This window comes from Equus asinus, chromosome 2, assembly GCF_041296235.1.
Source record: "Equus asinus isolate D_3611 breed Donkey chromosome 2, EquAss-T2T_v2, whole genome shotgun sequence".
Taxonomy (NCBI): Eukaryota; Metazoa; Chordata; class Mammalia; order Perissodactyla; family Equidae; genus Equus; species Equus asinus.
The window spans coordinates 162491349-162504225 of record NC_091791.1 but is presented as its reverse complement, the minus strand read 5'-3'; the positions used below and the strand labels follow the sequence as shown (position 1 = coordinate 162504225).

Below are 12877 nucleotides of genomic sequence, written 5' to 3'. Positions count from 1 at the left end.
TTTGATAACTATTATCTCCTGTGAATAAATTTCAACTTCTAATACTCAGTTCAATTATGTTTATTACACACGAGTCTATGCATTAGACTCAGAATGTTGCTTTCAAAGCTCACATATCTTTATCCTCAGCCATCGTAGAATAGTCTGAAAGTTTTTCGCAGTAAGAGGAAAGCTAAGGAACTTCGTTTCTGCAGGGAAACGAGATGCCAGGCAGACAATCAAAATGATCCCTTTGAAAACATAAACTTCTCTCTCCTCTCTCATGTCTTCCCCTGCCCCCTCACATTCATAGATAGTGTGTATATGAGAATGTGTGTGTGTGTCTAAGGTTTAGGGTTAAAAAATTATATATTAAAATGTGTGGTTCAAAGGAAAATCATAGATTAGTGCAAGATACACTGTAAAAAACAGAAGGACATAAAAGTAGGAAAATTCTTGGCATTTAATAAAGCTATCCCATAGTTGTATATCATTAGTTACATTATTTTTAAAAAATTAATTAAATTTTTCTTGTTAAATATTTGTCTACTTTCACTCTATCAACGACTCTATTGATGGCCTTCATAACGTATTATGAGGAATATAAGAGTAATTTGTCTGTTTTCAAGGAGATTAAAAATTATTTAAGGAAAGAGAATCACAACACTAGAAATAAGAGAACTGGGATTACAACAAATATGCCTAACTCTTGTTCTAGTGTTCCTTCTATTTCAGAACATTAATACCTAAGGCACAGGATATACCTGAATAATAACTGAGCGGTAGATCACATGCAATGGACCAGAAATACAGTGGAAATTATTATGGGTCTCACATCTAGGGGAGGTTCTATTATGCAGAAGAGAGGCCTTGAGGTACCTTGAAGGATTTGGTTATAGGGACAGAGGAATTTGTCAAGCTAAAAGAAAAGAAGTGAGGATAGAAGAAAAATGTATGAAGAATGCAGAAACCCTTGCAGTTGTTCTTACTGAAACAGTAGTTGAATTTTTGCAATATTAAAAAACAGTATTAGATTTTTAGAGTGGATGAGGGGCTGATTGTAAAGGCATAGGAAAATTTGGGGATATAAGATAGTTATGTAAATATAAGTTTTTAAAAAAACACAGTAATATGATGAAAATAGAATTTTTATAATTAATGCTAAATTCCTAAAAATAAACTGTTTTTGTAGGCGGATTACATTAGGCATCACCTACAAAATGGAATTCTATATAGTCATAAAAAGTTATGAATTTCTATATGCTCATATTTTTTAATATACTGACAAACCCAAGGAAAGTGACTATGCATATAGCATGAATAGTGTTCTTATAATAAACAGGATATAAATGTAAACATATAATAATAGTCACAACACATGGACACAGGCATACTGTACTAACGTGTGTATTATTTTTTTTGAAAGCTATCCAGGACATTGTTAAACTGCTAACAGTTAGTTACCCTTCTGTTATATGTGCCACTGCTTTTTGTTCATTAGTATAAGCTACTTTCATTTAAGTAAATTGGAGGAAAATACTTCTATTTTTTAAAACTAGTTCTTCCATTTCTGTTTCGAAGGCTTCAACATCTAATTTGACATTTGAAAATGAATATACTTAGCAGTTTCCAATTTCTGGGGATTTTGCTGTATAACTGATTTTAATTCAGATTCTAAATATACATTATATAGTTCATTCATTCATTCAACAGTTATTTGAGGGTCATGCACTATTCTAGGTGCTAGAATGTGTATGAACTCTGTGTATATTTGAAAACTGTGCTGCTCTCTTTAAATTCCGTTTCAAAAGTTAGGTTTTAAGAAGCATTAGTATGTATCCTTAAAGTACTAGACATAAAAATGACAGGAGCTATAACCTTTCTAGACACGGAGATGAATAACTTTACGTACTTGATGTAATTTAGTGCTTTACGTCAATCCAAGTTTCTCAGAGTAGGAAATGGGCCAAAGAATATAGTTATATATAGAAAAATACACCCCCATTTAGATAAATGTTCCCACGGGGTTGTCTCAAAGAAGCAGAGTGTACAGCATTACGATTCTTTATTTCTCTTTCGGATGATGGGGAGAGTAAACTGCAGGAAATTGATGGGAATATAAGAAAAGGAAATGCAAGCCTATTCCTGGGATTCATTCAGACAAGGCACCTTCGCATGGAAGTGTTACCCTCTCTGTGATAAGTAATAATGGCACAAAAAGAAGGCTATACTTTATTTACTAAATGATGTCTGTAGAAATCATTAGCTATGAAAGTAATTTTTTTTAAAGCAAAGCCAGTAAAACCAGTTTTGCAATAAGCATGGGCTGATGACAAAGTTATGGCATAAATTTAGATGATTATACTGAAAGAACTGTATTTCTTTTACCAACATAAATCAGTTACCTCAAGCTCTCTCATTTTGTCATTTTGAAGCCTGGGATAAATAAACATGCACAATCCAACCAGTGATCCTCTGTAATAGCAAATGAACGAATACAAACTGAAAATGAAATAAACTCAGTTAAATTTGGCTGTGGGCTTTCTGCATCCTTTGTAATACTTGCCTAAAATCCTAGAAGAGGCATTTGATGTGAATAATGTTAAATGTTGAGTGAATAAAATTATATATATATATACACACACACACATACACACAGAGTTTAACTCTTAAAAAGCGTGCAATAACCATCACTAATAGTAGAATGAGCTGTGAGAGATTGATACAGGAATGGCGCAGGGGGAAAAAGAAGAGAATGGGGCTGGGAAAAGAAGAGTTACATTTCTCAGGACCTAAAATCTTACATTAAGACAATTTCAGGTTTTGACTTATAGTTGTTTACTCGAATCTATTTCAAAATATGATTCTTGAGAATCCTGGATATATTTTCTACATTTATAATTTCCAAGTTAAAAAACTCAATACTATTCTTTGAATATAGAACCAACGATGATCATTATTTTATTCACAGAGATCTTTATAGTACAAAGAGGCATTCACTGTCATGTCGTCCATTTTTTTAATTTTTATTTTACTGAGGAGAAACTTAACCTTCAAAAGGAAAATTACTTGTCCCATGTTACCCAGTGAGTTGCTCAGCTAGGTGTTGTATTGAGGTCTTCTGATTCTAAGTTTACAACCTATGCAATTGTGGTTTCATGTACTCTTTTTTTTTTATCTTTCAGAAATGTATATTCTGAATTCTACTGACCATTTGGAATACTTCTCTATGCCAGGCAGGAAATCGCTAACCAACAAAATTTCCCAAAAGTAAATTTCCCAAAAGGGGGTGCTTCTAAATTCAAGTATCCTGTCTGAGCGGCAAAATTGGACATCAACATGAACCATCCTTTCTGTAAACACAACTTTTCTGCCCCTTATTCTCACTCACTTTGATTATTATGGAATCAAGTTGACAACATGGAGAGGTCAAACAATTCAGTGGTATCAGAGTTCATTTTGCTGGGACTTTCCAAATCACAGAATCCTCAGATTTTATTCTTCTTGGGATTCTCTGTGGTCTATGCTGGGATCGTATTAGGAAATCTCCTCATTTTGGTGACTGTGACCTTTGACTCACGCCTTCATACACCCATGTATTTTCTGCTTATCAATCTCTCCTGCATTGATATGACACTGGCTTCTTTCGCTACCCCAAAGATGATTGCGGATTTCCTCCGAGAACAGAAGACCATCTCCTGGTGGGGATGTTATTCTCAGATGTTCTTCATGCACCTCCTAGGTGGGAGCGAGGTGATGTTGCTTGTAGCTATGGCAATAGACAGGTATGTTGCCATATGCAAACCCCTCCATTACATGGCCATTATGAGCCCACGAGTACTCACTGGGCTCCTGTTATCCTCCTATGCAGTTGGATTTGTGCATTCATCTAGTCATATGGCTTTCATGTTGAATTTGCCCTTCTGTGGCCCCAATGTTGTGGACAGCTTTTTCTGTGACCTTCCCCTTGTGATCAAACTTGCCTGCAAGGACACCTACATTCTACAACTCCTGGTCATTGCTGACAGTGGCCTCCTGTCCCTGGTTTGCTTCCTCCTCTTGCTTGTCTCCTACGCAGTCATCATATGCTCAGTTAGACACCGTGCCGTTAGTGGTTCCTCGAAGGCCTTCTCCACTCTCTCAGCACACATCACAGTTGTGACTTTGTTCTTTGCCCCATGTGTCTTTATCTATGTATGGCCCTTCAGCAGATACTCTGTAGATAAAATTCTTTCTGTATTTTACACAATTTTCACACCTCTCTTAAATCCTATTATTTATACATTAAGGAATCAAGAAGTAAAAGCAGCCATTAAGAAGATAAGGACTCAAAGTATAAATTCAAAACACACTTTGTAGATGACACTTCTGAAGAGATAGTCTGTTCTTCGGACATTATTAAGGAATGAAGTTTTAATGCATCTCAAGTTTTGTATAAGGAAACAGTGAGTGTAACTGTTAAAAAGCAATCCTCTTTTTCGTCATCTTTAATGGTTAAAAGCATGACATCTACAGTCTGGCAAGTGTGTATTTAAATCCCACCTTCAGCACTTCCTGTCATGCAAATTTGAACAAAATGAATAAATTCTCTGTGACTTAGTTTCTTTATCTATAAAAACTTATTTGTATGTTACTTTTATTATTTTAGCATGTTTTCAATCCTTACAAAATACATTATTATTGTTGCTATTATAGTTTTTGTTATTATTGTTGGTAATTCATATTTAGAAAATGCACACAGATGACACCCCCATAGTCATTTAGCCAAGTCTGGTTAATGACTGTTGAGTACTAGAAAACTACACTTTGTAAGTAATCCCTAGTTAATGTGTATTAATTTTTAGTTACTCATTTGCCACAGGCGCAGTGCATCCACCCATTCTTCACATATTTTGTGAGCCAACAAAGTGCCAGAAGATACATCCAGGGCTTCAAAGAGTTTACAGCCTATAGAGGGAGAAGAGTGAACTAAACGTGTGGCATGAACAGCACCATGTTACACAGATGCACAGGGTGCTGTGGCAGTGCAGAGGAGTGGCATTTAAATCAAGGCAGGGGCCAGGGATGCTTCCAGAACGGGGTAGCATTTATAGCATCAGCTACATGGAAAAGAAAGAAATTCCCAACAAAAGGAACATATATGAGAATGCACAGAAGCACGAAATAATGGGACACACTCTAGGAACTTCGCGTAATTTCATTGAGTTGGGGCATGGGCTTTGATGGCAAGAGATGAAGTAGGGAGGTAGGCAAATGCACTCTGATAATAAAATAGAAGACATAGGGCACTCCTTGGTGTTCAGAACTATGTAATACTGAAATTAAAAAGACAGAAAGAAAAAGAAAGCTTAGACGATTCTTGCCCAAACTAGTACATTGTACTGCTTCTGTTCCAAGGTTACCTCCTCCATTTCAGCTCTGTCATGATATTCCTCTTTGCAGTCTACGTAGCTAAGTGTGGAACTGACTAAAAGACAAAAGGAAGTTTAAGGTAACTGGCTATGGCAAGAGTTGCCCATTGTCTTTTAACTTCAGCAAAAATCTAAAGAGAATTTTATATCCTCTATTGGATTTATCGTAGCTATGACCCAGAAAATAATATATTAAATACTATAACAGCAGCACATCAATAGATCATTTTCTACGTAAAGGCCATCTTGTATTAACCTTAGTTTTTTATACTGAGAAATCAATTTTCTGGATAAAATATTTTGATTGCAGGTTGAATTATATCTAGCCAGAGATATCTCTTCTCTGAACACATTTTATGGGACTGCATCATAAGCTTAAAGTAATCTAGAGTCTGTTTTTACAAGGGCATTATTGATTAATGGATGTCGCTGAAAATTTGTTGAACTAATTGTCAAAAATTGGTGATATAAATTATTTGCAATCAATTGCTTTCATGCCCACTCAGAATAAAACTACTAACTACTCAGTGTTTTCCCCAAAGAGTTACTGATTTTCTCCACACCACTATTTTTTAACATAATCTATTCTGCTCACTTTGTCACATGAAATTTGACAACTATCCTTGTTAGGAGGAATCACTTTTATCCTCTCTCAAAATGCTGCCTGCCTTTAGCATACAGTACCAAAACACTCGCTCTGATGATATTAGCGAGTACAAGCTTCTTCTCTCCTTCTGCCACTTCCTTCCTTATACCACTCACTCACTCTGCCCCTTGGTATGAGGTGTGATTTATAGATCATTGAGATTTAGAAAGGAGACTGAGCATGAGCTCCTCAGCATTTTGCTCTCTTGCTCTTTCACAGTCACCTACGGGCATACAGAGTTCTTTCTTCCTGTTCTTGGTGTTAAACCTCAGAGTCAGGGGTTAGAACCTGCCTTCTAGGGACAGATTTGGAAACTCTTCTCACATAGTTTTCCTTTCAGGATTATCTGCTCAAAGAGGTATGTGCACTTTAGAGTTGCCCTTGCCTCTGCCTGGTTAAGTATTTGTTCTGCGAACTCTGCCTTTATGTGGCTTCCAGGGTTAAACTTTAAGGGGAGTGGTACAAAGAGTTTTGGGGGTGTAAGTCCAATACTACTTTACCAGTAATAACACTGATATTAGTGTATTCCTTTTTCCTATTTCCATTTATAAATTGATTCAGAACTCACAAGAAGGAAGGGATGATTGACACTTCCGAGAAGCCTACAATCAATTCTTAGTACCAGTATCAAGCACTTCTTTTTACTTTCAAAGTACAATTTACAAATAGAAAAAAAAATCACTCTCTTTAGCATACAATTCTGTAGTCTTGACAAATGCATAGTCATGTAATCATCGCAAATATGATAGAGGAGAGTTTCACCAACCCCCTCACAATCCCTGGTGCCCCTTTGTAGTCAGCCCCTCTCTGCATTCTCTGGTGCTGGTGCTAGTGATCCGGCTTTTGTCCCTAGAGTTTGCCTTTTGTAGACCATCATATAAATGGAATCTTATAGTAAGTGGCCTTTTGAGCATGACTTCTTTCGCTTAGCATGATGCCTGTGAGATTCATCCCACAGCAAACTTTTAATTACTGTAAATCTATGTTACATTTTAATATCTATCTATTCTATAAGTACTTTTGTTACTATTCCTTGTCAAACTATTTTGAAACCAGTTCAGTTATTCATTGCTATTAGCTAGAATAATTTTATCAAATAATATGAACATTATGTAGTTATAATTTAATTCACCTTATAAATTAATTTAGGCAGAAATGTGATGTTGACAATGTTGCACTTGTTTTATCCTAGAACATGTTTTTTTTCCTGCACTTATTCAGGTCTTCTTTTGTGTTCCCCAGTAATGTTTTATAACTTTCTTTATTATATAGTGAAAATATTAAATTTATGAATTATTTTATTTTAATTTTGTGAGGTCACTTTTCAATTGTATTTTCTTATTGTTTCTGGAATGAAGAAAATCTATAATCATATATATATAATTACTTGTAATTACCTACTAAACTGAGCTTTCTAAATAATTGAAAATTTTAGTTGATTTTCTTGGACTTAGTATACAACATCCCATCTATGATAATCCTATTTTTTCCTATTTTTCAATATCTTATTTCATATTTTAGTTCATGATATCTCTAGGACTTAATACTTTTTTTAAATTTTTTACCTGAATGCTGAAGAACAAAATAGATATATGTTATAAAAGTTCTGAGACAGCTCAACTCCAGTGAGGCTAATTTCTGATTTTAATATGTTTATGCAATACAGTGAATATTGTACACATTTTTACAAGAATGATATATAATATTTGGGATGAGAAAAGCTGAAATTTGCACTTGTCTTATTTGACATGGACAAATTTACTAATTTCAGTGGCGCTATTGTCAACATTTCCAATAAAAAGAAATAAATATTTTTTCATTGGTATAAGAAATCTAAGAAAATGAATCTAAAGTTGAAAGTTACAATTTCCAACAAAAACTGAAATGAGTAAAGTTTGCAAGGAGCTTGCCACCACCTAGTGACAACATTCTCCTGTGTTTCCTAACTTTTAACAAAAAATCAAGGATTGGGGAGGAGAGTTTACAACAGTGGGTTAGAGTCTTTCCAATCCCCCAATAGGCAATTTATAAGCAGTCTGAAGTCCTGTACCTTCCAAAGAAGCAGTAAGCTAATTAGCCTCTCTATCACTTAAAATAGCCATTTTTACAGACAAATTTTAACATTACTTTGAGAGCTTTCCTCCTACAGTACCCAAAAAAGAAGTCCAGAATTCCAGCGAACATTCACAGTCCATTCAGTTATCATTAGAAATTAAGCTATCCTGAAAAAGGCAAGGCAGACTAGTAACAAGAAATGATCTGGATGTCAAAATCATATTCATGATTTAAATCTATTGCCTACCATACATTTGCAAAGTTAAATCTTTAACGTCCCTAAAAATTGTGGATGACCCTTCCAAATTTCAGGAGGAAGTAAAAATGTAGAATACCTAATATCGCCTTAATCAGCAAGATTGGAAGCATTTTCTCAGAGCTGTTCTCCCAAATGATTTTACATTAAGCAAAATTGGTCAAATAGGTTCATATGTCTAGAGAAAAATAGGAATTTTTGAGGCTACTAAAGAAACAATGGTCAAAAGCAATTCTTCAGTCTATAGCCAAAGACAAAATTTGACAGCAGAGTCTGATGAGGAATTAAGTAAATAAGTAGGTTATCTATTAAAGTCTTTGAGTATCTCAATCTTAGGAACTGGGTGCTGTTTTTAACCCCATTTTTATGTATGAAGGCATTGAAGCAGAAAGGTTTTATAGCTTAGCTAAGTTTCCACAGCTAGCAAGTAAAAGAACTGAGATTCAAACTCAGTCTGTTTTTAGAAACCACACATCTTTTCAGAATTCTGTGTTACTTCTAACGGTGTTATCCAAATCCTGGATACCACCTTTATAAATAACCTCCTTCCCCCAATCCAGAAAGAGTTTAAAACATAACAGAGGTCTTGGAAGCTGAGTCCATGGAACAAATAATGCAAAGGCTACTTTCTTGTTCTTATACACTTGAGACCAAGACAAGTGATGCAGAACCTTTCTACTGTAAGACACACCTGCTCATAGGTATTGGGGTTTTGAAAAAAGACTATATATGAGAAATATGATGAAATTTACAAATGAATGTTGATTGAAAAAGCTAAACACAAAACAGTAAGTAGTTTATAATTCTACCCATAGAAAGTCTGAAGAGAGGTGTAGTGGAGAGAATTATAGATGATTCTATGCCATCAATGAGGTTTTTGCCTAAATCTGATCTCCTGGGTTAAAATTGACAATTTCTTTTTCGTGTACCTGTTGTCTATGCTACATGGTGCTATCATTCCAAATACAGTGTTTTATTGCATTCATTTGTTCATTTTTTGTCAAGCGCCACTAACCAAGTTAACCCTTGAGGCTTGCAATGATGTCTCCTTTTTCTTATTCCCACTAGATCATTGCTCAATCTCTGGCATATAATAGGTTGTCAGAGCAGATTTATTTTAATCAATTAATGAGTTGGTTAATTATAAGATGAAGATTTAAAGATTTAAGGGAAATCAATTATGTCTTAACCATTTTCAATTTGATGTGACAGTGACATGATCAATTAATGTATTTCAGAGACTAAAAGGGACATGGGATTAGCAGAGGAAGAAAAGAGTAAGTAGAAGAGATATGGTTATAGCAAAAATTGTACTTTGGTAACTAGTATAGTTGCAGATTACTGACAGAAATCCCAGCTTATATATTGATATCAGAAATCCCAGCTTATATATTGAAAATCCCTTTTTTATTTGTTGGTACCTGTAGAATTTACCCTATTATCCTAACATGTATGGTTATCAAAGCTTTTATTTATGCATATATCAAGAACTTTCCCTCGTTTATAGCAATTTTAGCATTATCTTCTCTTATTGTCAGTGGCAGAGATTCCATTGAAATAAATGTTATTTCAAGAAACATTTAATGAGTGCCTAGCTTATACAATCATTATGTTAGGTAATAGAGTACGATGGAATTGCTGTGATCCTTGATCTTGAAACATTAACCTGTAGGCAATTCTAGAGAAAAACAAGAAAAATACTATAATTTAACAGATGCCATTGAAGTTTTCTCTTCTTTTACTCTGTGGGTATTTCTAATGGGATCATATTTCTGATATGAGCAGCTAACCAGAGTCAAACCAGCATGGAAGCCTAAGAATCCTCAACAAAGCAGCAAAAGCAGAAAAGGTAAAACGAGTTCTAAGGAAAGCAGCAGTAGCAGTTGCCTGACTAAGTGTTGGTGTTCTTCGGTAACCAAGAACAGTGGCTGATTTGGCCTCAGAACTTTTTTTATAGGCTAGGGCAGAGGGTTTTTGAAGGCATGAAGATCAACTCTAGATTGTTTTCAAAAAAAATTCCTGATAAGAGAAGCAGGAAAAGTAGTCGAAAAGCAATATTAATTTTTTTTTCTTTTTGGCTGAGGAAGACTCACCCTGAGCTAACATTTGTTGCCAATCTTGCTCTTTTTTTGCTTGAGGAAGATTAGCCCTGAGCTAACATCTGTGCCAATATTCCTCTACTTTATATGTGGGTTGCCACCACAGCATGGCTTATGAGTGGTGTAGGTCTGTGACTGGGATCCAAACCCATGAACCTGACCTGCCAAAGCAGAGCACACTGAACTTAACCACTATGCCATGGGGCCAGCTCCTGTTTCGTTAGGACAGTAGATTTTAAAGAAGAGTAGAGTAGAGGGAAATGTGGAAACATAGAAGCTTATTTGAGGTAATCTTACAGGGTTCTAGGAGAAAGATTGTGGGTGAGTGTTCCAATTTGATGAGTAACAAATTGCTTCCCAAAATGTTCTGGCTTAAATGGCCATTTTGCTCTGCTTGCAGTGTTGTGGGTTAAGGCTCGGGGAAGGGCTCAGCTGAGCAGTTCATGTCTGAGTCACATAGGGTCAGCTTATTTTGGAATTAAATGCACCTTGGAATTGGAGTACTCATTTTCAAGATGACTTCTTCCTTTATGTCTAGCCTCTCAGACTGTAGATCACGATAGGAAAAGGCATGGTCATCTTGCAGGAAAATATGTGGGATGAAAGATATTGATGAAACTATCTTTGTAAAATGTAATCTGCTACAGGAAGATAAGCTTGATGATGGCCCAGTATTTTGCTAACCTGATATCATATGAGTGAGGAATATTGAATCACAAGAATAATACAGACTATTAATAAAGAGAAATAATAAAAAATAGAAATTCTGGAATGAAAAAAGTACAATAACAAAAATGAAACATTCACTAGAGGGACTCAGCTGCAGTTTTGGCTGTCAAAAGAAAATATCAGTGAACTTGAAAACAAGGTAGGTAACATTACCTGGTCTAAGGAACAGGAAGAAACAGTACTATCATGTACATAATGGGAGTTCAGAGAAAAAGAAAGGAGTAGAAAGAATAGTTGAAGAAATAATGGCAAACAACTTCATAAGTTTGATGAAAAACAGTTATATACACATCAAAAAAATCTTAGGGACCTCAATAAATTCAGATTCACAATTACCCACATCATAGTCAAACTGTTGAATGCTAAAGACAAATAATGAATATTTAAACCAGTAAAAAAGAAAAAAAAAACTCATCACATAAAAGGAACCTTCAAGATGTTAACAGCTGATAGCTCATCAAAAGCTATGAAGGTCAGAAGGCTGTGGAATGACATAATTAAAGTTCTGGAGGGAGCAAAACAAACCTTATTCTTAAAATATTATTTGCTTATTTTCACTTGTCCTTAGGGTACCTGAAGTACTGATGAAAGCCACTTGATCTTTGTTTCACCTATCTTGGAACTCACTCAAGGTGGAAAAGCAGACAACATTCCTCAAAAATATTGTAATGCAAATAAACAATCCACAGACACTTGGCACAAAAGCTTATAGTTCAGGCATACAATAGAGCATCAAAATTTGGGAGAAAAAAATTGGCGAGTTTCTTTAGGGAATTATTTCATTCAAGAGTAACTGTATATATTGGGAAATTAGAAAGCCATGTGCATAACCAGGACAGGACATCTGTTCAAAAGAAGACATGAGGGGCCGGCCCAGTGGTGCAGCAGTTAAGCTCACACGTTCTGATTCTTGGCGGCCCGGGGTTCACCAGTTCGGATCCTGGGTGCGGACATGGCACCGCTTGGCAAAAGCCATGCTGTGGTAGGCGTCCAATGTACAACACAGAGGAGGATGGGCATGGATGCTAGCTCAGGGCCAGTCTTCCTCAGCAAAAAGAGGAAGATTGGCAGTAGTTAGCTCAGGGCTGATCTTCCTCAAAAAAAAGAAAAAAAGAAAAGAAAAGAAAACATGAGAAGACTTTAAGCTTTCACCTCTGACTCATCTCTAAGCTAAGTGAAGCAGAAAGTGAAGCCTAAGACAGAGTTGTAAATGGCCTGTTGAAGCACTGAGTAAGTGCTCTAGCACAGAGCCAATCTGCAAAGACTCAGAGATGTTCTTCCTTCCTTTCTTTCCTTCTTCCTTTCTTTTCTATACATCTGTCCTTATTTCTCTCTCTCTCTCTCTCATTTGTCCCTGGCATTCAAGAAAATCTCTGTCAAAATGCTAGCTGAACACACACTAAAATTTTAGATACTTTAAGACTATTCATGATAAGGAATACAGACTTTATAAAAATAGTTTAGAAAAGTCACTAATAAACCTAATGGCTATAGCAAGGAACAACAACAAGAACAAAAACTATGAGAAAAATCTGATTTCCAAGTTACCAGATTTTAATGTTTAAAATGTCCCATTGTTACCGAAAATCTCAAAACAAAACATGAAGAGATATAATAAGTATGGCCCCATTCACGGATGAAATTAACAGAAATTATTCCTAAGGAATCATAGATATTTAACTTGCCAGACAAAGACTTTAAA

General features: G+C 35.4%; 1 protein-coding gene across 1 annotated transcript; it reads left to right on the top strand.

Annotated features, from left to right (window-relative positions):
- Positions 1–3396: 3396 nt before the first annotated feature.
- On the top strand, positions 3397–4338 carry OR4K13 (olfactory receptor family 4 subfamily K member 13). Its single transcript, XM_014844553.3, has one exon. It carries the CDS (start codon positions 3400–3402, stop codon positions 4336–4338), a length of 939 nt encoding a protein of 312 aa, XP_014700039.2. The 5' UTR covers positions 3397–3399.
- The last annotated feature ends 8539 nt before the right edge of the window (positions 4339–12877 follow it).